Source organism: Mesoplodon bidens, assembly GCF_964165515.1.
Source record: "Mesoplodon bidens genome assembly, contig: HAP1_SCAFFOLD_97, whole genome shotgun sequence".
Lineage (NCBI taxonomy): Eukaryota > Metazoa > Chordata > Mammalia > Artiodactyla > Ziphiidae > Mesoplodon > Mesoplodon bidens.
This window is the reverse complement of record NW_027672422.1, coordinates 1,046,246-1,070,936: the sequence shown is the minus strand read 5'-3', so window position 1 is coordinate 1,070,936 and position 24,691 is coordinate 1,046,246. Positions and strand designations below refer to the sequence as shown.

Genomic DNA, 24,691 nt, shown 5'->3' with positions numbered 1-24,691 from the left:
ATGTGCGCACAGTTATAGATATAGTTAGATAAATAGATAGATGGATAGATAGATAGATAGATTTTTTTTGTCATAACTTTGACTTGCTGAGACCAGATGGTTGCCCTAAAGAATAATGTGCTTCCTGGACTTTTCTGATTTCTTCCTTGTCATGTTATTTGACTTGTTTCTCTATCCTCTGTATTTTCAGTAAATTGAAAAGTATATCTAAAGATTTATTAGATAAATCAGTTCTTTCTAAATAAATTCAAAATAACTAGATTTTTAAATTCGAACAAGTCATTTTTCAAACATTTATTAAAGAATACCATATCCAGAAAACTATATAAGCTTGATTTTTCATAAACTAAACATACTTGTGTAGCTGGCACCCAGGTCAGAATCAAATCATCATCAACACACCAGAAGCTCTCCTCTTACTTTTCCAGTCATTGTCCCTCCTTCCCAAAGCTAACCACTGTCACTACAATATTCTTTGAAGCTTGACAAAATAAAGTTGATTCATCTGATATGGTAAACGTATGAGTCTATTCAGTATACTTTTGAAAGAGTGATGAAGAAATTTCCATGAAGCAACAGGGATTAAGATAGTGCTGGTACAGATAGACTCATGGAGCAGTGTAGAGACTCCAGAAGTAAACCGAATATATTTGGGGAATTTACTCTTTGCTGATGATAGCATTTCAAACCAGTGGAGAAAATGGATTACTCAGTAACTGAGAGTAGGACAAAATAGCCATTTGTGGGGCAAAGCTGATTTTATCACTGTGGTACAAAATAAAGTCCTCATGGATCAAAATGTAAAATGCTAATGGAATTGGACCTATAGCCATACTTCTAAGAAGGTGCTCTCTGGAGATAATTATGCCCAGTGTGAAAAAAGATGTTTGTACTAGGAAAGTCAGAGCAATTCATAGGCACACACTATGATCAACCTACCGGTCTTTCAGCAGCTAAATATCATTCCTACATTTACAGCATTTTTATGCCTCAGTTTAAAAAAAAAAAAAGGAGCAACTTTTCATTTACTTACAGAGCAACTGAAGGAGCCAAATTTAGGGAATCTTGATACGTTGATAAGATTTATGTCTTATGTTTACTGCCTTATTTTTTCTATTTAGATGAATTATGCGTTGAAGCACTTTGCCGGATGGAACAAGCTAACTGCTCCTTTCAGGTTTTTGACAAACATCCAGGGATCTATTTGTTTTTGGTCCATCCCAATGAAATGGTGAGTGTGAGTGTTAGGCAGTGGAAGAGGGGATATTTTATTTTTGCACCTATATTACAGATAACTATAATAGAGGTTTTTGATGTGTACTTTGTTTAAAATATTTGCCAAAGTTACTCTCTTGTTGTTGTAACATTACTGTAGTTCAGGAGGGGGTGCTGGGGGGCTCAAAGAAGAGGGTTAAAAGAGTAGGGAAACAGTTCTGACAGGTGATGCTTCAGTTTAAAAGACAAATGAGGGAATAATCTGAACTTTCAGTGTTTTGACCTGAACTAACGAAGAAGGAGAGTTCTCTCTTGCTTTTCTTGCTTGCCTGCCCCGCTCCAAGCACATGGAAATACCAGTTAAAACACTTGAAATAATTATTTTGCTAATAGATGAGATTTTTAACAGGTGATGGGGTAGAGGGGAGAACAAGGAGATTCAGTTCTTAGGTGCCAAACAGGAAGAGGAACATGAGAATCAGAAGAGTAGGTAGACAGAAGCAGAGAGCAACACCAGAGGCTTGGAACCTGACTTTGAGCTGATTGCTCGAGTTTGAGGACTTAACATCATGTGGCGAGGCAGCGTGTGCAGTAGGACCTGTGCACATTGGCCTCTAGAACTGAGTTACAACGTTAAGACAATAGCCACGAAGGGTTGCTCTGCCAATAGAAGGATAGTAAAGAGGCTTTTTTTTTAAGTGGCGAAGAAAGAACACGGTAATGGGGTTTCCAGTCAGAATGGTGGTGAATTTCTGTCTCCTTTGTGCCAAACCCAAACAATGATAGAAAATAATTCAAAAAGTGGAATTCTAAAAGGTATAGTCCCACTTTTTAAAGGGTAAATGTTTCTTTGGACCAGTAATGGAACAGAAATACAAAGTGATACATGGTGGAAACCTGTATGTCGGCCTGGGTGGCTGTAGGTAGCAGGGGACTGAGTTTGTGCATGATAATAAGAATTACAAGTCTACTCCAGGCAAGGGTAGAACCAGAGTCGAAGCCTGTGCTTAAAATAAGGGTGGGGCTTTCCTGCCTGTGAAAGAAGACTGACACAAAGTACAGCCAGCTGCTCTCCGGGACTGGCTTTCTTAAAGCTGCAAAGCAGTAGAGGAAGCAGGTCCAGCTGAGCAACCAGGACCTGGGCCAAGCACTTGTAGACTGGGTGACTGGGTCTGCAGGGCCAGGAATGACTGTATTTTTCATTATATATGTGTTTTTGTAGGTGAGGAAACTGAGTCAGGAGACTTAACCACAGTTACACAGGCTAGTATGGTGACTGGGATTTGTATATAGGCAGCCTGATCTAGAGCCCTAATGATTTTTTTAAAGTTTTTATTTGAAAATACTTTAAATTTTTCAGAAAATTCTCAAAAATAAAAAAAGTAGAAAACACCTGTATATTCTTTAGCTGTATTCACCAATTACTAATGTTTCACTCCATTTGTTCTATCATTTGCTTTCAGTTAACTACAAAGCTGTTTGTTTTCTGACCATTTGAGAGTAGGTTGCATGTATCATAGCCTTTTGCCCCTAAATACTTCAGTGTATATTTCCTAAGAATAAGTATATTCTCACAATATTATAAACTTCAGTGACTTTAACATTGACACAGTAAGGTCTGTTTTCCAGTTGTGTCGTGTGATCCAGTGTACTTTGTAGCATTTTCCCCCTGTACTCCAGTATCCAGACCAGGATCAGGATTTACATGTAGTTGTGTTACATTAGTCTCCCTTAATCTGTAACATTTCCGCAGCCTATCTTTGTCTTTTATGACAATTACATTTCTGAAGAATAGTCATTTCTGCCTCCCTCCCATTTACAAAAAATAGAATGCTTTTCATTTGGGGTTTGTCTGATGCTTGCGCATGGTTAGGCTTTGGTTATACGTTCCAACTGGAATACTACATAAGTGAAGGATGTTATGTCCTTCTCAGGCTGTCAGATATACGGCATGCCATATCATCCGGCCTCTCATGGTGATGTTAATTTTGATCATCTAGTTGAGGTGTTGTCCAGTTTCTTCACTGTACAATGTCTATTTCTTAAGTACTCTAAGATCACATAAATACCTTACTCCTCACCAAAATGTTCTCCTAAATTTAGCATTACCTGATGGTTCTTCCCTGAGCCAGTTTTTCTAAGATTGCAAAATAGTTTCAACCCCAGCACTTTACACGTTTACCAGTCAGCACTTGACATTGATTATACTATAATCAAGAGCCATTTTCCCTGCTCATCATTTATTCATCTGTTTATCATAAGTTATAGACTCATTGATTCCTTTGTATTTTTTTTCGATAGCTTAAAATCCATTACTTAATTATGTTGGCATAGAGCCCATTCTTTTGACCACTAGTTCTATGTTTTGCAAACTTTTCTGCCCATAACCTAAGTAAAAATATTCTTCATCGAGTTCACACACATATAGACATACGTGACCTAAACATTTCACAAAACAGTACTTACTGTTACTATGAAGGAAGCCCACTGACTTTTTTTTTAAATTTTATTTAGTTTTTAAGGTTGGTTGTGATCACTAAATTCAGTTTGTAGTGCAGAATAAATTTAAAATCACTTCCCTATGCTATATCGCCATGTAGAGGTGACCTTTGATTTCTTCTGAGGTTTCTCTTTTCATTTTTCCTTTTTTAACTTTCTATTATGGAACATTACAAACATACAAAAATAGATTGGTGTAGTGAACCCCCATATATCCATCACTGTGCTTCATCTGTTATCAATATGTGGTCAATATTCTACCCCTGTTTAGTTACCGCAAATCTTAGACATCAGAGCATTTCATCCATAAAATACTTTAGTTCGTGTATCAAAAAGGTAAGAGCTCTTTAAAAAGAACAATTATTTCGACACACTTATAATAATAATAATAATATATTTCTAGTCAGTATTTGAGTGGAAGTTACTCTCTCAAAAATGCTTTATCAGGGTTAGATCAAATCAGGATCAAGTAAGGTTCACATGTCGCATTCCAGTTGACCCTTGAGCAACAGGGGTTTGAACTGCATGGGTCCTCTTATACACAGATTCTTTTTAATAGCATGTAGTTTAGTACTACACAGTTCGAGGTTAGTTGAATCCATGATGCAGAACCAGGATATGGAGGGCTGCCAACTATGTTATATTCGAATTATATTAGTGTATTCAACTACGCAGAGGGTAGGTGCCCCTAACCCTTGTGTGTTGTTCAAAGTTCAATTGTAATTAGTATCTTCCGTCTTTTTTTTTTCTGTCATCATGGACCTTTTGGTTTATTTCCTTTAAATGTCTGAAAATCATGTATTTTTCCTAAAGTACTTTATTCTATATGATAGTTTTTTTCTTCCAGTTTTATTGAGGTATAATTGACATACAGCACTGTATAAGTTTAAGATATACGGTGCAATGATTTTTTTAAAGTATTTGATGTATCTTGTTTCCTCTGTAATCTGTAGAGAATCTTATTTTAACTGTATTCTTTCTGTAGACAATTGTGTGTTAAATGAAGTAATGAATGTGTTACACTTTTAGGTTTCACGTTGGGCTATCCTGACAGCAAGAAACTTGGGGAAAGTGAACAGAGATGATTATTATGACTTACAGGAGGTTTTGACTTGCCTTTTTAAAGTTATTGAGTTGGGGCTTTTCGAAAGTCCAGACATTGATACTTCTTCTGTCCTTGAGAAGGGTAAACTGATTCTTCTGCCTTCACACATGTATGATACTGCCAACTACAAAAACTATTGGTTAGGTGAGTATTGTTCCTACACACATATAATTAGTATTTTCCAATATTTCTTATGATTATCCTGCAAGGGAAGGGATCTCTTCTGGTAATCTGATCAAAAGTGCTAAATAAAGGATTTCATAGTTCACAATTCTTGTTCTGTCATTAAATTGACTATTACAACATCTTGTCTTTAAACATTTCTTATCCTAGAAATCATCTGTGTAAGAGGTACATTTTCAAGTATGGCAAATAGATCTTTTATTTAAGGCAGTATTAGATGTTACCGTATTAGCACAGCAGCTGAACTTAATAGGGTTTTGATCTCTTGAAACAGAGGTTTAATACCTCTTTTCCCATCTGTAAAATATTTCCTGGGAGAAAGCGATACTAACTTTGGTTTTCATCAAGTTGTATATTGACTTAAAGTAGTTCTGTCCTACTTCATTGATTCAGAGTCTTACAGTCATGTGTATATTTGGCAGTGACTGGTACTTGAAATATAGTGCTCTTAAAATTTAAGGGGTCTTTGATATTATGAGATGCAAATTGTGTGGTAGTCATTTTGGAAATGGTTTTCTAACCAGGTTCGTGCCATTTTCCCTTTTTATTCAGTCTAAAGTTCTGTTCTTAGGAGGAGGAGTTGTATATGAATATCTCAGACTTCAATGTCTGAGGCACTGGATACTGTTTGGTTTCATCTTACTGCCTTGTTATTCTTTTTGCCAACTAAACTGGAGAAGACATTAGAACAGTTTTATTTAATCAATTCAAGAAAACTATACGTGATCTTACAGGTATCTGCATGTTGCTGACCATTCTTGAGGAGCAAACCATGGATTCACTGTTGTTGGGCTCAAACAAACAGAATGATTTTATGCAATCAATACTTCACGCCATGGAGAGGCAATCAGATGGTAATAAACTTTATTTGCTGACTATTGTGATGATGGTGCACTTTGAAAATACTAGTGTCACGGTAAGAACTTGGGTGTATGATGTGGAGGAAAGAAAGAATGACCGTTTTATGGTTTTGGTCACAGAGTCAGAATTTTTAATTGGAAAGGACCTTCAGAGTTTAACTCAGCACGTTACTTTCATAAAAGAAGAAACTGAAGCCCAAGGAAGTTAACTTACTTTTGAAAAAATTAATTAATTAATTTTTGGCTGTGTTGTGTCTTTGTTGCTGTGCATGGGCTTTCTCTAGTTGCAGCGAGTGGGGTCTACAGATTCCTTCTTTAACATCTTTATTGGAGTATAATTTCTTTACAGTGGTGTGCTAGTTTCTGCTGTATAACAAAGTGAATCAGCTACACATATACATATATCCCCATGTCCCCTCCCTCTTGCGTCTCCCTTCCACACCCCCATCCCACCCATCTAGGTGGTCACAGAGCACCAAGCGGATCTCCCTGTGCTCTGTGGCTTCTTCCCACTAGCTATTTTACATGTGGTAGTCCATGCCACTCTCTCACTTCGTCCCAGCTTACCCTTCCCTCTCCCCGTGTCCTCACGTCCATTCTCTATGTCTGCATCTTTATTCCTGTCCTGCCCCTAGGTTCTTCAGAACCTTTTTTTTAGATTCCATATGTAAGTGTTAGTGTACAGTATTTGTTTTTCTCTTTCTGACTTACTTCACTCTGTACCACAGACTCTAGGTCCACCTACCTCACTACAAATAACTCGATTTAGTTTCTTTTTTATGGCTGAGTAATATTCCATTGTATGTATAGCCACATCTTTATCTATTCATCTGTCGATGGACACTTGGGTTGCTTCCATGTCCTGGCTCTTGTAAATAAAGCTGCAGTGAACATTGTGGTACATGACTGTTTTTGGATTATGGTTTTCTCAGGGTATATGCCCAGGAGTGGAATTTCTGGGTCGTATGGTAGTTCTATTTTTAGTTTCTTAAGGAACCTCCATACTGTTCTCCATAGTGGCTGTATCAATTTACATTCCTACCAATAGTGCAAGAGGGCTCCCTTTTCTCCACACCGTCGCCAGCATTTGTTGTTTGTAGATTTTTTGATGATGGCCATTCTGACTGGTGTGAGGTGACACCTCATTGTAGTTTTGATTTGCACTGCTCTAATGATTAGTGGTGTTGAGCATCCTTTCATGTGTTTGTTGGCAAACTGTATATCTTCTTTGGAGAAATGTCTGTTTAGGGCTTCTGCCCATTTTTGGGTGGGGTTGTTTATTTTTTTGATATTGAGCTGCATGAGCTGCTTGTAAATTTTGGAGATTAATCATTTGTCTGTTGCTTCATTTGCAAATATTTTCTCCCATTCTGAGGGTTGTCTTTTCATCTTGTTTATATTTTCCATTGCTGTGCAAAAGCTTTGAAGTTTCATTAGGTCCCATTTGTTTGTTTTTATTTCCATGTCTCTAGGCGGTGGGTCAAAAAGGGTCTTTTATGTCATAGAGTGTTCTGCCTATGTTGTGGCAGGCGGATTCTTTACCACTTCACCACCAGGGAAGTCCCCTCTTTAAGAAACATTCCATAATTGTCTTCACCTAACTAATGACTTTCTTCCTTATTTGAGAGCTTCCTAGACATAAGACAGCTTCAGTAGAGGATAAAAAAGTATATGAGCAGTTCTACACGAACGACTATGATAAAAAAAAAAGTAGACTCTAAGAGCCCTGAGGGAAATAAAGCAGAAAGTTCTAAGGTTGACAGTAATTGTGTGAGCTAGAGCACTTGCCTCCTAAGAATACTGCGGAAGATGACAGGTGGTGCTAACAGTGAAGCCATTCTGGTTCTCACTTGGAAAAAGCCAGCTATCTGTTTTTTTCTGTAGGTGGTGTATCTTTATGTGAGTGTCAAAAATAAATCTGGAAAGAAAGAGTAAGATCTTACAGATGCTTGACTGAGGGCTTCTAATTTCCTTAGAAGACATTAAGGAGCAAGTGAAGGTCTTTGAGCAGGGCAGTGTTTTGCCCCTGCATGTAGAGAAGAGGGGAAGGACCGGGCATAAGAGTGTGTGAGTAATGGGAATTCCTGCCAGTTGGATGGAATGGAGATAACAACAAAGCCATGTTGAGAATGGATGGATAAAGAGTATGTATCTCTGCTTATCCAGTGGATGAGGGGTTCAGTCCTTTATTCCAACCGAATGACACACACAATTCAGCATTTCTCATATCATGGACTTTGTTTAGATCTGAAAATACCAAGTTTTTCTTTCTCTCCCTTTTTTTTTTTCTACTTTACCTCTGTTATTTATTGAAGGATGGGAGTATAAAGGTCTGGAAGAAGCAGAGGAGGAACGATTCTTTCAGGTTGGCAAATAGGGTGAGAAAGTTGAGTTTATCTGGACTATCTCAGTTTGTTCCATACAACAAGACTTCTTAACAGAGGTGTATTGCTTTAAAAAAAAATGCAGACATTATTTAAAAGTTTGCCAGGTTTCTAAAACCTGTAGTTGACAACACTTTACTTTAAATTACTTCCTGTTTTGCTTTCAGTTTTGTTGCTACCCAGGTAAAGAATGCTTAATTCTCAATATATTTTAGTCCCTTTCTCTAATTGTGTTGTAATTTGGCAAATTACTCCATTGTGTTTCAGATGATAGTGTGGATCCTTTCTGGCCAGCGTTACACTGTTTCATGGTGATTCTGGATCGTCTTGGATCTAAGGTCTGGGGTCAACTGATTGATCCTATTGAGGCATTTCAAACCATTATCAACAATGTGAGCTACAGGAAAGAGATCCAGAACATACGGAACAGCTCTGTGAGGTTCGTTCAGTTCCTGTGTCAGGATTTCCAACAATCTGTATGAGGAAGTCTACTATAATTGACTTTAGCAGTAGGATTTTTCTCTTCTTTTTACCCTTCATTTCAGTAATTTCTATTTGTTCTTAATATTTAAGGACCAAGTCAGAACCGGAGTCATATTTAGATGACATGGTGACTTGCAGCCAGATGGTATACAATTATAACCCTGAAAAGACCAAAAAGGTATAAAACATTTTGAGAATTCAGATGATATTGTATTGCCTTTATATTGTATAGTCAGTGTTTTACGTGGTTAGTTGCATTGCTGATTTTATGATATGTAGCTATTCTGAATCAACTGTTGCATAAAACAGTTTCTGATTGAACAGTAGCTCATGAGGAAAAATGGTCTGTAATGAGAGCATGCACAGTTTGAGAGATTAATTTTTAAGTACATTTTGGAAGGGTAGAACATTTATGGCATGAGGGAGATAAATCACATGACTAGAAATCAAAACCAACTGAAGGAAAGAGGTCCAGAGTACATGGAGGTTTTGTAAATTTAACCTTTTCATGAAAGCTTCACCTCAAAATTGGACTGTTTTCAATTTCTTGGGGGTCCATATATGTACATCAACACAGGAAGTTGAGCAGTGTATTTTCTTGTTGGCAACTTTTGTGTTAAACCTGTCATGAATGGTGCTTGTTTATCTGAATGTCAGTATCTCTTTCATTTTAGGATTCAGGGTGGAGATCAGCCATTTGCCCAGATTATTGTCCTAACATGTATGAAGAAATGGAAACATTAGCTAATGTGCTTCAGTCAGATATCGGTCAAGACATGCGTGTTCATAACAGCACGTTTCTGTGGTTCATCCCCTTTGTGCAGTCCCTCATGGATCTTAAGGATCTGGGTGTGGCCTATATAGTGGAGGTTATTCATCATCTGCATTCTGAAGTCAAAGACGTCCTCAACCAGACGGACGCCGTGTGTGACACAGTCACTGAGTTTTTCCTTCTGATTTTGGTGTCAGTGATTGAACTGCATAGAAATAAAAAGTGTTTGCATTTGCTGTGGGTTAGTTCCCAGCAGTGGGTGGAAGCCATCGTAAAATGTGCCAAGCTTCCCACCACCGCGTTTGCTCGGAGTTCTGAGAAGTCATCTGGAAACTGCTCCAAAGGCACAACAATGATATCTCTGTCACTGCATTCAGTGCCATCTAACTCTGTACAACTTGCTTGTGTGCAGCTGATCAGAAGTCTCCTTAAAGAAGGCTATCAGCTTGGGCAGCAGACTCTTTGTAAGCGATTCTGGGATAAGCTCAACTTATACCTACGAGGAAATATATCTTTAGGTTGGCAGTTGACTAGTCAGGAAACCCATGAGTTACAAACTTGTTTAAAGCAAATTATTAGAAACATAAAATTCAAAGTGCCTCAGTGTAGCACTTCTGTGGATCTGACTCCTCCATGTAAAACACCTCCTGCATCTTACAATAAAGAAGAAAGTGAACAAACAGGGAAGAAGTCTAAAAAACAAAGGCACTGTCTGGAAAACTCCAGCCCAACATTCTCTAAAGAACCGATGAAAGCTGATGCATGTCAAGTGAAAGAGAGTATTTTCAGCAAGGCACATAATGCCATAGAAGAGGATAATGAGCAAACTTATCTAAAAGATTTGAAACTCAAAGACCATCTCTCAGCTGAGTTGTGCTTGAAGCCGAGTAGTAAAAGGCTTGTGAATGAAAGAGCTCGAGGCCAAGTTAAAGTAAGTACAGGGAAGCATAAGTCTGTAAAAGAGAATTCCTCATATACCCCACAGAATTGTACTTCAAGAAATGGTCCAGAAAAGGTATTTGACAGAGGAATAATCACATCAACAGGTTTGTTGACTGATTCTAGCAATGACTCTCTGGAAAAAGTGTCCACATCAGATGAGGATTTCTCTTTAAAGGATGATGCTCTTGGCAAAACCTCAAAAGCAAACACTAAGGCACATAAAGATGAAATCTGTGCTAAGTTATTGCATGTAATGAAAAAGCAAGACAGGAAAAGTACCACTTTAGAGGAAAACCTGACTGTATCTAGCATTGAAAGTTTCTGTTCACAGAAAGATACAGGAGCTCAGAAAGGAGATGGCTTCATACACAATCTCTCTTTAGGCCCTAGTGGTGTTCTGGATGATAAAAATGGACAACAAAAACCTGAAAACAGTTTACTGCTGAAAAAGAAACAGGTACAGGAAGAAGAGTTGGGCATTTTCTCCACCCCTGATATCAGTTGTCAAATACTAAAATGTCATGTTGGTAATAAAGATTTGGTCTCATTCACAGAAATGACCGATATTTTTGTGGAGAAAACACCTCCCTTTAAAGATCCTGTGCCTGGACTTGAATCAAGAGATACGGGAATTAGCAAGAGTACTGTTGAGTTTTCTTCTGATTTAAGAGAACAGGTCCTTAGCATCAGTCCTAAGTCTGACCCTTTAACAGATTCTCAGATAGACAGAGACCTCCACATATTATCTTTAATAGCTCAAGCCAGTGTTATTAAGTTCCCATCAGGTTCAACCCAAAGAAGTTTATCCCAGCTACAAAGAAAAGTTAAAGATGATAGAAGATGTTTGACAGCCAACCAAAATAGTGTCAGGGAAACCTGCTCTGGACACGTCATTATTATTTCAGAATCTGATGAAGATGATGATGATGATGAAAGAATTGTGGGTTTTAAGAAACACATTAAACAGGGTAAGACATGCATTGAGAAAGGATGTCCAGAGCATCATACTTCAATAGCTAACACAAATGTGGAACAGAATGTAATAAAGGAAGAAAATACAAGGTCCCTTTTGCGGTTTGAGGAATCGGATTCTCATTTTTTTGAGTTTGAAAGTCCATGTGAAGTGTTTTCAGTTCGGCAAGATCAGAGACCAGACAACAAGAATTCAGTTCAAGAGAATGAAGAGAATTCGTGCTTGACTCATGTAGGGGATATCACAGATGATTGGGGTTATGGTCCAGCTTATGTACCTGAAGAGGTCATTAAAAAAGCAGCAGAGGCAGCTTTGAAGGAGGGAGAACCTGAATGCAACAGTGACATAGAGGAGGATAATATATTTTTAACACAATGTGATCCAGAAGATATGGATTTATGTTCACAAATGGAGAAAGAGAATGATGAACTCATTGAAGTAGTTCATGGAAAAGATACAGTCCAGGTAGAAGAAGATTCTGTGAGTCGGCCTCAGTTGGAATCTTGGAGTAGCACAAAATGTAAATGCAAAGATTGTGTGGAAACACTGGAAAACCAGGGTGAATACTGTTCCAAACACTCTGAAGCTAAAGCAGCAGATGAAGATACATTTCGTAGACCTGGCTTGCCTCTCTCTTCATCTAAACCTTCGAGACCTCTCACTGCTAAGATATTTACCTCCAGTAGTACTTCACGAATTGCTGGTCTTTACAAGTCTTTGGTAAATACGTCAGCGCTCTTACCAACTCTGCAAAATAAGTCAAGTGGGGTACAATCTGCTTTGAAAGTACCACAGCCAGTCTCTGTGGTGTCTCAGAAGCCAGTGGCTGAAATGAAGGGTTTGTGCAACGTTCTCCAGTGTCATACTCCAAATAATTCCAACAGGCAAGGCTACAAAGTTCCATTTTGTGAAAACAGATCTTTTTCACCTTCCTCTCCGGTAAACATTTTCTTGTCAGCACAGTCCATCTCTGACACCTTCGTTAAAGAGGTCTTAAAATGGAAATACGCAATGTTTGTGGACTTTGATCAGTGCGGACCCCCTTCAACACTTTGTCAGTCCATCACAAGACCTGTGCCTGTGAGATTTCAAGATGGTAGAGATTATTTTAATGTGTTTTTCCCTTTGATGATCCTGAATACTTTTGAAACTGTAAGTATATGTTCTAATCGTATACCTTCAGACTTTGAAATTACGTTTCTTTACCATGCTGAGTACGGCTAAAATAACTGATCGCATTTTGATTTAGATGTAGCTTGTAGATTTCATGTTGAACAGACATTGTGCCCCACAGTGTTCTAGATGCCGGTGATACAGAGGAAACCCTTAAACTCTGCCCTTCTGGAGCTTACAGACACAATTCAGAGTGCTAGTTTACCAAGTCCACAGGTGGCACAGGAGGAGGAAACGTTTTTCGGTGTAAAATAAGGGAAGACTTCTCAGAGGACATAGTCTCTCATCTGCGTTTATTTTTTTGAAAAGTAGTGTAAACCTTTACTGAAGTTTTCTTGAGGAGGTAGCAAAGGGCAAGTTACACTGGTCAGCACAAAGCAGTAAATCCCAAATTTCTCATCTGTCTTCCCAACTTCTTAGGCCTCATAGCAGCCTTTAGCTGCCCCCCTACCCCAACACATCCCATTCTGGTTCTTCTCTCTTTCTTACTGCCTGACTGGGATTGCCAAGAAAAATATAGGATTCCCAGTTAAATTTGAACCTCAGAAAAACAGTAATTCTTTAGTGTAAACATCCACCTGCACTTTGAAGGATGTTTTTGGTGTTCTCACAGCAGGTCGATTTTTCCTTTTTTTCAAATTGGTTAAAAAACAAAAACCCAAAAGGTGAGTTTGCAACAAGACTCTTCAAAACCAAGAGCACTGAGGTAAATACCCACGTATTCAGTCAGCAGATCCTCGGGTGCCTGATACTTGCTCAGTACTATCACAGACCTGGCGGGGCTAAAGTGGTGAACACGACAGACAAGGCCTCTGCCTTCTGGGAATGATCATTTCAGATCGGGACAAAAGGCTCTAGAGTGCTCTAGAATGATCTAGAACAAAAGGGAGCAGGCACTTGAGACTGAAAGGTGAGACGGCCTCTGTGAGCGATGGTATTCACACCGAGACCAGAGTGAGCAGAAGGAGTTGGCCATAGGAAGTATATCGCAGGCAGAGAGACTGCAAAGATCCAGCTTAGAATTGTTAAAGGCAAAGGAGATGTACTGCACAAAGAGGCAAGTTGGTGTCAATTTATGCCCTAAATTTCAGCCATTGTCGTAAGAATTATTTTACTAGTATTTCAGAACCATTAGAAACAACTAACTGATAAAGGCTCTTCAGTCTCTCTCCTTAAGAACAATGTGAAATAGTATTACAAGAATGATTTTCTTACCTTACAAAATCGTTAGTTCAGTGAACAGTGTATACAGTTAAATAAGCTGGGGAATATACAGAGATTTTCTTCATCTTGTAGCTTATTTTTTTCTTGAACGTTTATCCTTTCCAGAAAACACTAAATTGCTTAGAGGCCATTCATAGCCCTTAAATTTAGGACACATTTGTGATTTTATTTTTCCCTTAGTTCAGAAGTATTTATATGTTTATCTTTAAGATTTCTTCCTTCAGGACATTTCTGTAGCCAGAACCTTTTCAAAACAGAATGAGCACAAGTTCCGTTTGTATATACACAAAGTTTAAGATAGTCAAATACTTGTGGAAGGCCCATTATTAAAAAAAAAAAAAAATCAGCCACTCTCACCTCCCCAAGTAATTATTTTTGATCCTTGAGGGATCCTTTTGTTATTTACTTCCATATTTCTAAATAACATGCCACTATTTTGACTTGTTAAGTTTTCAGTACTAGACATTTTCTGTAATTACCCACTACAGGAAGTACCCTCTCTTCCCAGCCCTGTGTTCACACACACCTCTCCTGTTTTCCCATCCTCACTATGGAGTAGTCTTGTAATTTTTAGGTCAGTATTTGTTATTATTTGGACGATATAAAAGGTGTCCACTGGGCTTCCCTGGTGGCGCAGTGGTTGAGAATCTGCCTGCTAATGCAGGGGTCACAGGTTCGAGCCCTGGTCTGGGAGGATCCCACGTGCCGTGGAGCAGCTATGCCCGTGAGCCACAAGTACTGAGCCTGCGTGTCTGGAGCCTGTGCTCCCCAACTAGAGAGGCTGCGATAGTGAGAGGCCCACGCACTGCGATGAAGAGTAGCCCCCGCTTGCCGCCACTAGAGAAAGCCCTCGCACAGAAACAAAGACCCAACACAGCAAAAATAAATTAGTTTAAACAAAAGAGAATAAGGTCTTTGAATTAAAAACAAAAGTGTCCGCGACTAAGTCATGTGGTAGTTGTAACTACTTTTCGTTTCCGACTCTTTGCTTTCTCTGGATTTATTGTTTACTTAATTTTCTATGTACTTATTACTAATTTAGCTTCAGGCTGTCTCTTGGATGTTTAGGTCTCTCAGTATGATCAGGCAGATCAGATAGTTGATAAATTTCATCTTCTTGGTTTAGGATGGTTAACCTGAAATGCTCACCATCCTCATCCTAGGGCTTGCATTTCCTTCTTTCCTGTGTTGGATCTTTGTCTCCTGTACCCAGGGTTGTCTGTTTTTGTCACCCTCTCATTTTAGTAAGGCACATCCTTCAAGCTTCCTGAGAAAAGAATGTGTAGGAGATAAATTTTGAAACTTTGCATGTCTTAAAATTTCTTTCTATTTTGCCATCTCTGTCTTTGTTGTTGTCATCGTCATTCTCCTTCCTTGGAGACTTTCTCAGCGTCCAAGTCTATTGAAAACATTTTTGAGCATATTTTTAGTTTCACAGTACTCTTGTCCTCTCATTATTCCTTTTTATAGGATTGTGTGCTTTCTTCATGTGCACAGTATTTTTTTACTACCTGAAGTTAATTAATGATAAGTTTAAAGTTAGTTGAAAGTTTTCTTCTCTTTTCATTGTCCCTGTTTTCCCAGTTGCTTTTTTCCTATTCATTTTAGTGTCTACAGACCTTTCATGTTAACTCCTTTCTTCACATGTCTAATGATTTTTGTTGGTTTACTCACATTTAAGAACAGGATACTAACAAGCAGATTGGAGCATTGTTCATAATAGCCAAAAGTTGTAAACAGCCGAGATGTCCATCAGGAGATGAATGGGTAAACAAAACATGGTATATGCCTACAATGGAATATTAGTCTACTATTAAAAGGAATGACCCGTTCTATGTACTTTTACCTGTTCTTTGATGAGCCTGGCAAATATTATGCTAAGTGAAAGAAGCCAGGTACAGAAGGCCACACATTGTGTAATTCCATTTATATGAATTTTCCAGAATAGGCACATCCGTAGAGACAGAAAGTGGATTAGTAGTCGCCAGGGGATGGGTGAGGGAGGGGTGTGGGAATTAGGACTGACTGCTAATAGGTATAAGGCTTGTTTTGGGATGGTGGGAATGTTCTGGAACTAGATAATGGTGATGGTTACACAAAATAGTGAATGTACTAAAAACACACTGTAGTGTGCACACTTTAAAGTGGTGAATTTTATATTGTGAACTATATCTCAACTTTTTAATGCTATAAGAAAAGAGGATGCATTTAAATAATGACAGGTCAAAAGAGATGCTTAGGAAAAGAGATACTTTTACTAAAATGGTCCTTTATTATTTGCACTGTGGAAGTCAAATGTGATCTGAAGGACACCATCACATGGTGAAATCCAAATTAGTTTCATTCTTTATATTAAGATTACATGCTTAGGTATAGTTATAATCTATATTTTGTTACATGTAAGATTTTAAAACAGATTAGAAGCTCTGAGTGAAAGGGACCATTTGGCATTTTATTGGGAAGCCTCATCCCCACCCTCATGTCACTGTTTTTAGTCTTTTCTTTTCCCCTCTTAGTGAGGTCAGATTTCCCCAAGAAGAATCTTCAGATCGATTGCCTGGAAAGCATAGGCTTGATGGGGAGCTGACTGTGGGGTGAGGGTGGGGGCAGAGGGAAAGGTCCAGGCATTCAGTATCTAAATATTTGCTTAATTCCCTGTTTAAAAATTATTTTATTTTTAAAATTATTTTATTTATTTTTGGCTGTGTTGGGTCTTCGTTGCTGCACGTGGGCTTTTCCCTAGTTGTGGCGAGGGCTTCAGTAGTTGTGGCTCAAAGACTCCAGAGCGCAGGCTCAGTAGTTGTAGTGCATGGGCTTAGTTGCTCCACGGCACGTGGGATCTTCCCAGACCAGGGATAGAACCCGTGGCCCCTGCATTGGCAGGCAGATGCCTAACCACTGTACCACCAGGGATGCCCCCCCCCACCTTTTTTTTTTTTTTTAAGTACAGTAACCCCTCTCTATCTGCTGCCCCACAGGCAGAGACGGTCACACTTTATAGAAGTGAAACCACTCTAGCTTTTTGCTAGGAACAGGGATGGGCAGTCTCCCTTCAGCCCTCCTCCTCCTAGAGGTGTATGTCAGACACTTCCTTCTTAGAGTTCAGCTTCTTGGACTTGCTGAGTTAGTTAACCATACATCCATCTGCTTACCAGCTTCCCAGATTTTGATACTCTTGCCTCGTCTTCTGTTCTCTTCATCCTAATGAATTAATCCTGTTGTGAAAAATCCCTTGGGTGTTTTAGTGGGGTTTCAGGGGAATGAAAGGAAATGCCTGTGTTCAATCTGTCATCTTTACCATGAAGTTTTATCTTGTTCTTTTTTTCTTATTTTTGCAATCATGTTCTTTTTCTTTAACCATGTAGTGAAACAGCATTGTTTTAGCATTTCTAGTTTATATAGGCCAACATTTATTAATGGTATTATTAATATACCTTGATTCCTTTTTTTTTTCCCACTGTAACGTGTGGCTTGTGGGATCTTAGTTGCCTGACCAGGGATTGAACCTGGGCCCTCAGCAGTGAAAGCACTAACAACTGAACTGCCAGAGAATTCTCAGATACCTTGATTACTTTTAGTGTTTATTCTTTCTTATAAGCCAGAGACTGTGGCATCAACCACAGTCTTGGGCCAAGGCTTCTTATCCTCATTTGGATGTAATTTGACTTCATAATATTGTTTGTTAATGGAATGCTGAAGTGTGTTTAGAGTCCTTTGACAGAAATGTGGTTGGTATCCTATTTAGGACATGAAACGCAGTGTTTGGTTATCCAGTTCTTATGTCTTATTGCAGGTGGAATGCAATGACATTGCATAGAATTATCCCTTGCCCCAAAGGGCAAACGAGCAAATTCAACTTTTAGAAATATGAGTCTCTTGAATAAAAAAAAAAATCCCACAGGACTCAGAGGCAAAAAGTATACAAGTCAATTTTCACAGCAAAGTAAAGGAGCTGTTACAGTGGAGGATTCCTGGACTGAATGTCAATATTATGACATAGTATGAGTCTGTTTCGTGTTTGGTAATTGCAATCATTGTTGCTTTTGTTGTGGTCATCCATTTGCAATGCTTGGTGTCAGTTTATTTATCTCTTGTAAAAATAAAGTACAGTGTGTGGGGGGAAAAAAAGAAATATGAGTCTTTTGTGTACTGATGTGACTGATAGAGGATATATTAGTTTTTAATCCTTAGGTTTAACACACAAAAATATTAGATAAATGTGCACTATTTTGACAGGGACCAATTTTTTTGGTCAGTTTTGGCAAATACTCTATTTTCTTAAAGTTTTGGTTTGCTGGCTCTGTCTGCAGTCCCCTTCGGTTACCTGTGTGTGCATGCACGTGTATGCAGAGTGTAATTGGCAGCTGCTTTTTAGGTTGTGTAGACAAGGAGCAGGCAGAAAGGGGGTCCTTCTGGAGTACCAGCTGTGATTCTTAGTGCCCACACCCCTTATAGGGAGAGTGCACCATTTTTAGCTAATTTCCTGTTATAATTTGTTCTGTGAAGGAAACAAAACAGGTTGATATGATGAGCGACATTGGGAGGCTGCTTTTGAGATCGGGCTGAGAGCCAGGAGAGGAGGGTTTTGTGCAGAGGAGGGGGGAGGGTCAAGACTATAATGCTTTGAAGTAGGCCTAACTGAGAATATGTGAGCAAAGAGATTAGGCTGATGTGACTGGAGTGAGGTAACTTAGAGGTAAAGGGAAATGAAGTAAGATTGCAGAAATCAGTCAAGAGCTGGATGGTATACAACCCTGTAAGTGCAGGTTGGGGTTTCATTCTCAGTACAGTGAGAAGATGTTGGAGGATTTTTAGTTGGTTGGTGTTTAGGCTGGGGGAGTAGCAATATGTAATAGTTTACTTTTTTGTTTTAAAGAAAACATTCTTAGTTGCTCATTAGAGAATAACTGTAGAAAGGTAAGCATAGATGCAGTAGACCTGTCGGGGGCTATTATAATAGCCCAGGAGAAAGATGGTGGTAGCTTGATCTAGGTGGTAGCTATGGAAATAAAGAGAAGTGAATTCATTGGGCGTAAATTTTGGAGATAGTTCTCAGTACTTGTCTTTTTTAAATATATATAGAAATTTATGTGATTCATTTTTGGCTGGGTTGGGTCTTGGTTGATGCACACAGGCTTTCTCTAGTTGCAGCGAGCTAGAGAAACTCTGCATAGCATCTCCCATTATCAACATCCCCTACCAATGTAGTACATTTGTACAACTGATGAACCTACATTGACACGTCATTACCACCCAGAGTCCATAGTTTTCATTAGGGTTCACTCTTGATTTGTATATTCTAAGGGTTTGGACAAACGTATAATGACATGTAGCAGTCCTTTAATATCAGAGTACTTTCACTGCCCTAAAAATCCTCTCTGCTCTGCCTGTTCACCCCTCCACAGTCTCAACCCTGGCAATCACTCATCCTTTTACTGTCTCCATAGTTTGCTTTCTCCAGCATGTCAAATAGTTGGAATCACACAGTATGTAGCCTTTCCAGATTGGCTTCTTTCACTTAGTAATGTGCATTTCAGGTCCTTCTGTGTCTTTTCATGGCTTCATAGCTCATTTCTTTTTAGCACTAAATAATATTCCATTGTCTGGTTGTACCATAGTTGGTTTATCCGTTCACCCACTGAAGGGCATCTTGGTTGCTTCCAAGTTTAGGCAGTTATGAATAAAGCTGCTATAAATATCCATGTGCAGGTTTTTAACGTAAATATAAGTTTTCAGTTCATTTGGATAAATAGTGAGGGCACTATTGCTGGATCCTACAGTAAGAATATGTTTAGTTTCATAGGAAACCACCGAACAGTCTTCCAAAGTGGTGGTACCATCTTGGGAATTTCCTGGTGGTCCAGTGGTTAGGACTCTGCACTTCCACTTGCAGGGGGCACAGGTTTGATCCCCGGTCAGGGAACTAAATCCCACAAGCCACGTGGCTCAGCAAAAAAAAAGAAAAAAAAAAAAAGGTGATGGTGCCATTTTACATTCCCACGAGCAATAAATGAGAGTTCCTACTGTTCCACATCCCCGTCAGCATTTGGTCCTGTCAGTGCTCCAGATTTTGGCCATTCTAATACGTGTGTAATAGCATCTTGTTGTTTTAATTTGCATTCCTTTGATGACATAAGATATGGAGCATTTTTTCATATACTAATTTACGGTCTGTATATCTACTTTGGTGAGGTGTCTGTCCAGGCCTTTTGCACATCTTTTTCATCAGGTTGTCTGTTTTCTTACTGTTGAGTTATTTTTTTTTCTTTTTTAAATAAACTTAGTTTATTTATTTTTGGCTGCATTGGGTCTTCATTGCTGTGCACAGGCTTCCTCTAGTTGCAGCGAGCAGGGGCTACTCTTTGCGGTGTGCGGGCTTCTCATTGCAGTGGCTTCTCTTGTTATGGAGCACGGGCTCTAGGCATGTGGGCTTCAGTGGCTGTGGCATGCGGGCTCAGTAGTTGTGGCTCACGGGCTTAGTTGCTCTGTGGCATGTGAGATCTTCCTGGACCAGGGATCGAACCTGTGTCCCCTGTGTTGGCAGGCAGATTCTTAACCACTGTGCCACCAGAGAAGCCCTTCTCCTTCACTTTTAAAGGATAATTTTTCAGGATTCCGAATTCTAGATTGGTAGGATTTTTTCTTTCAACAGTCTAAATATTTCACTACTCTCTCCTTGCTTGCATGGTTTCTGAGGAGAAGTTAGATGTAATTCTTATCCTTCCAACTCTATAAATAAGGTGTTTATTCCCACAGGATTCTTTCATGATTTTTGTTTTCCTTTATCTTTGATATTTCATATTCCTGAAGGTTGAATATGATATGCCTAGGTGTAGTTTCTGGCATTTATTCTGCTTGGTCTTGGAGCTTCCTGGATCTGTGGTTTGGTGTCTGATGTTAATTTTGGAAAACTCTGAGTCATTATACCTCAAATACTGCTTCTTTTTCGCTCTCTCTTCTTCTCGTATCTCCATTATGTGTATGCTGCATCTTTTGTCATTATCTCACAGTCTTGGATATTCTGGGGTGTGTTTTTTTTTTACCCATTTTTTTCTCCTTGCTTTTCAGCTTTGGTAGCTTCTATTGCTGTAGCCTCAAGCTCAGAGATTGTTTCCTCAGCAATGTCCAGTGTAGTAATGAGGCCATCAGAGGCATCCTTCATTTCTGTTACAGTGTTTTTGATCTCTGGCATTACCATTTGATTCTTTCTACTTTATATCTCATTCATTACATTACCCATCTATTATTTCATGGCCTCCTTTTTTCATTAAACTCTTAGTATATTAACTATAGTTTAAAAAAAATTCCTGGTCTGATAATTCCAGTATTCCTGCCATATCTGACAGGTTTTAGTGCTTCTTTATTCTGTGCAAACTGTGTTTTTTGCCTTTGAGTATGCCTTGTAATTTTTTGTTGCAAGGCAGACGTAATCTACTAAATAAAAGGAACAGCAGTAAATAGGCCTTTAGTGATATAGAAATGAGGTATGGGGGAAGGAAGACCATTCCATAGTCCTATGATAAGGTGTCACTCTTTTAGTGAGCCTTTGCCTCTGGACTAAGAACTTTACACCACATGCTTCTTAGTTTCCCCCCACCTCCTTGGGTGAGACAGGATGGTTAGAATGGGCTGGAGCTGGTTTTCTTCCCTCAAGTAGTTTAAGCTCTGATAAAATCCCAGCAACTTTGACTCCGGTAAAATAGCATCTCATAGATCAGGCCTTGTTAAGAAGGTCAAGAATGCTCTGGTGTATTACACAATGGTTCCTTTACCCCAGTCCCCACCAACCCCCCACCCCCGCTGGAAGCACACAGGGAATTTTCTCCAGTGTTCACTGTGAGGGCCTGTTCGAGCTCCTAGAGGTAAGACTCACCAAAGTGTGGAGTCCCTTTTATGACTGGGTCCCCCTAGAGTTTTTAAGAGAGGTCATGCTGAGCCTCCAACAGTTTGTCGCATCCAGTTCAGGATTTCCTCCTGGCATGGAGGTTTCTACTTAAGAGTTTTCTGCGCTGGCAAGTTGTGATTGTCTGTATCCACCTTTTTGTCTCTTTTTACTTGTTAGGATGGAGTGGCGACTTCTAAGTTCCTTACATGCCAAGCTGGAAACCAGAAGTCCCAAATTAATTTTTAATGTTTGTGTCACACAGGAGTTCTAGGTTCTGGATTTTATGGTTGCTTACTTTGGAAAATTTTGCCGTTTAACATTGGCTTTTCAGATGTTTTTGCTTTCTTAAGTTGGTTTTTTTGCTTTGCGTAGGTGGCACAGGAATGGAACAGCTCTCCAAACAAAGAGAAATTCCATCAGTTGCATTTACGAAAATTTCCTGCTGATTATAAAAAATACTGGGAGTTTGTGGGTAAGTTCTTTCTTATGTAACTTGGGCTCTATCATATAATAATTGGAGATTGCTATTTGAGGGAACATAATAATTGCTTGAATTTTCTGGGATATAGGTTTCCTGAGGTGAATTTGTAAGCTCTTACAAAGAGTATGTTTAAAGTCTTTACTTAATGAGGATAATTACTGGGACAGTTATAAAATTCATGGTTTTAACCATTGTGCTAGCAGAATACCACAGGCCAAAGTGTCCCTAGATGCTGGGCAAGGGAGAGAGAAGGTGAGTGAGGGAGTTTGATTGGCGGGGGCGGAGGGGGTGTTGACATGATCGTGCGTACAGATTCTGAGTAAATCTCTCTGCCGTCTCTGCTCTCACTTCATGAGTTGTCTGGAGCATGTGTCACAGTTATGTCTTAGTTATAAATAAACCAAGCATTTAGAACCCTTTAAAATAAAAAGTATAAATTCTCCGTCTGTCTCCTTCCCCCTTGCAGTCCATCCCACTCCATAGATTCACTTAAGAAAAAAAGCGTGTACATATATTTGGGGGGGAAGGTATTATATGTTCACTGTAGATTATTCAGATAATATTAGCCAATAGTAAAATAAACATCACTCACAGTTCCCATCATTCAGAGATCATCTTATGAACATAGTATTGTATATCTTACTGCTAGACTTCCTATTCATCTGAGTGAAGGGTGGGTGGGTAGGGTTATTTTACCTAAGTGACTTTTTTCATGTATTTATTCAGCAAATATTTACTGACTTTATACTACCTGATAGTGTATGATTCTAGATGCTAGGTATGTAGCTGTGATGAAAACATAAAATTCCACCTTCGTGAAGCTTACATTTGACTTATTTTCATTTAGTCTATTATAAATGTCTTTTCAGAGATAAATAATAATAGCATGTTCAGTGTTTGTAGTTATTCCATTGTAAGTGTATTCCATAGTTCTGTTTAACCAGTAATTTCTAGTTAGACATGTACATTACTTATGATTTTTTACTGTTACACTGAATAAATCCCTTTGCTAGATCAAACAGTGTGTGCATTTTAAGACTTTCGGTTCATATTGCCTCTGTCTACCAAAAAGAATACCATTTTCACTTCTGACATAAGAATGTAAGAATGTATCTCTTCTCATTTGCTAGTTTAAACTTATCCCCCAGTTTTATATGGAACATGTATCTCATTTGAAGTTGTAGTTTTTGTCCTCAAATCTTTATTGGTCTTTTATATTCTTGGGGGGGGGGCGGATAATTGTCTGTTCATGCCTTTTGTCCTTTTTTTTCTCTTAGGGAGGTTATTTTCTTACTTGTATGCATTGTTAATTTTTTTCAGTTTCATTATTTGCTGTTCAGTTTCACATGCAGTTTTTGAGGCAGACAATTTTTATCTTCACATGTTCAAAAATACCGTATTTATTTCTTTACTGTTCAGTTGGTTTTAGAAATCAGATAAATACTTCCATATTTTCTTGTAGTAGTTTTATATTTCTTTCTAATATTTAAATCACTGATTTATCATCCATTTATCTTGATGGTATGATAGAATCACATAGCATTTACTCTTGTGTCTGACTTCTTTCACGTAACATGTCTTCGTAATTCATCAATTTTGTGTGCATCTTTGGTATTTTTTTCATTGCTGTGGTGGTATTTCAATATGTGACTGTGTCACAATTTTACTGTTGATGGACATTTTTATGATTATTATTTTAAAGAAGTTTTTTTTGTCAGTGCCATGCAGCTTGTGGGATCTTAGTTTCCCGACCAGGGATTGAACCCGGGCCACAGCAGTGAAAGCGCCGAGTCCTAACCACTGGATCGCCAGAGAACTCCCGTTAATGGTCATTTTTTCAGCAGTTTAGGCCTGTGTGTCAGGGCTCTCCCAGTCCATGCCCAAGTTCAGTGATTCGCTAGGAGGACTCACAGGAATTATATTCCTGCTCATGGCTGTGACTTACTATGGCAAAAGGATACAAAGCAAAATCAGCAAAGGGAAAAAGGAAACCAGGAGCAAGTTTCCAAGAGTCATTTCCCAGCGAAGTCACACAGGACACACTTAATTTTCCCAGTAGTGGGCTGCGACAACCCATGTGACACATTATCTACCAGGGAAGCTTAGAGACCCAGTGCCTAAAACACCCTCTGCCTAGCCCACATTCATGACTTTCACAAGTAAAGTGGGTGTTTGACATAAGCTGTAGAGAAAAAATTTGGCAAACAGGTAAGGTACAGTGAGCCATTGTCATCAGCAAATGATGAGGGCTGTCTGGAAAACCAAGTTCCCAGATTCCAAGGGGGCCAACCTTGTAAGCAGACCTTTCTAATGATAGCAGCCTCAGGCCTTCTTCTACACACAGCATTTTATGAATAATGCTACTATGGTCATTCATGTGTCTCTTCGTGTTATGCGAGGGCATTTTTGTGGAGTCTGTCTCCTGAAGTGGGTCTCAGAGTCTCAGGGTATTATGCATGAGCTTAACATGAGTAGATAATGCCAAGCTAGTCATGCAGAATGACACACCCCA

The 24,691-nt window shown here is 38.9% G+C and overlaps 1 protein-coding gene across 1 annotated transcript in view; it reads left to right on the top strand.

The window, feature by feature from the left end:
• The window catches only part of LOC308610217 (putative helicase senataxin), a 61,774-nt gene that overhangs the window by 2,805 nt on the left and 34,278 nt on the right, over nucleotides 1–24,691 (top strand). Inside the window, exons 3-9 of the mRNA XM_081259441.1 lie at nucleotides 1,122–1,231; nucleotides 4,744–4,963; nucleotides 5,737–5,856; nucleotides 8,514–8,685; nucleotides 8,820–8,907; nucleotides 9,404–12,568; nucleotides 22,071–22,170. Coding sequence (XP_081115567.1) covers nucleotides 1,122–1,231; nucleotides 4,744–4,963; nucleotides 5,737–5,856; nucleotides 8,514–8,685; nucleotides 8,820–8,907; nucleotides 9,404–12,568; nucleotides 22,071–22,170 — 3,975 coding nt within the window. The remainder of the gene's footprint in view (nucleotides 1–1,121; nucleotides 1,232–4,743; nucleotides 4,964–5,736; nucleotides 5,857–8,513; nucleotides 8,686–8,819; nucleotides 8,908–9,403; nucleotides 12,569–22,070; nucleotides 22,171–24,691) is intronic.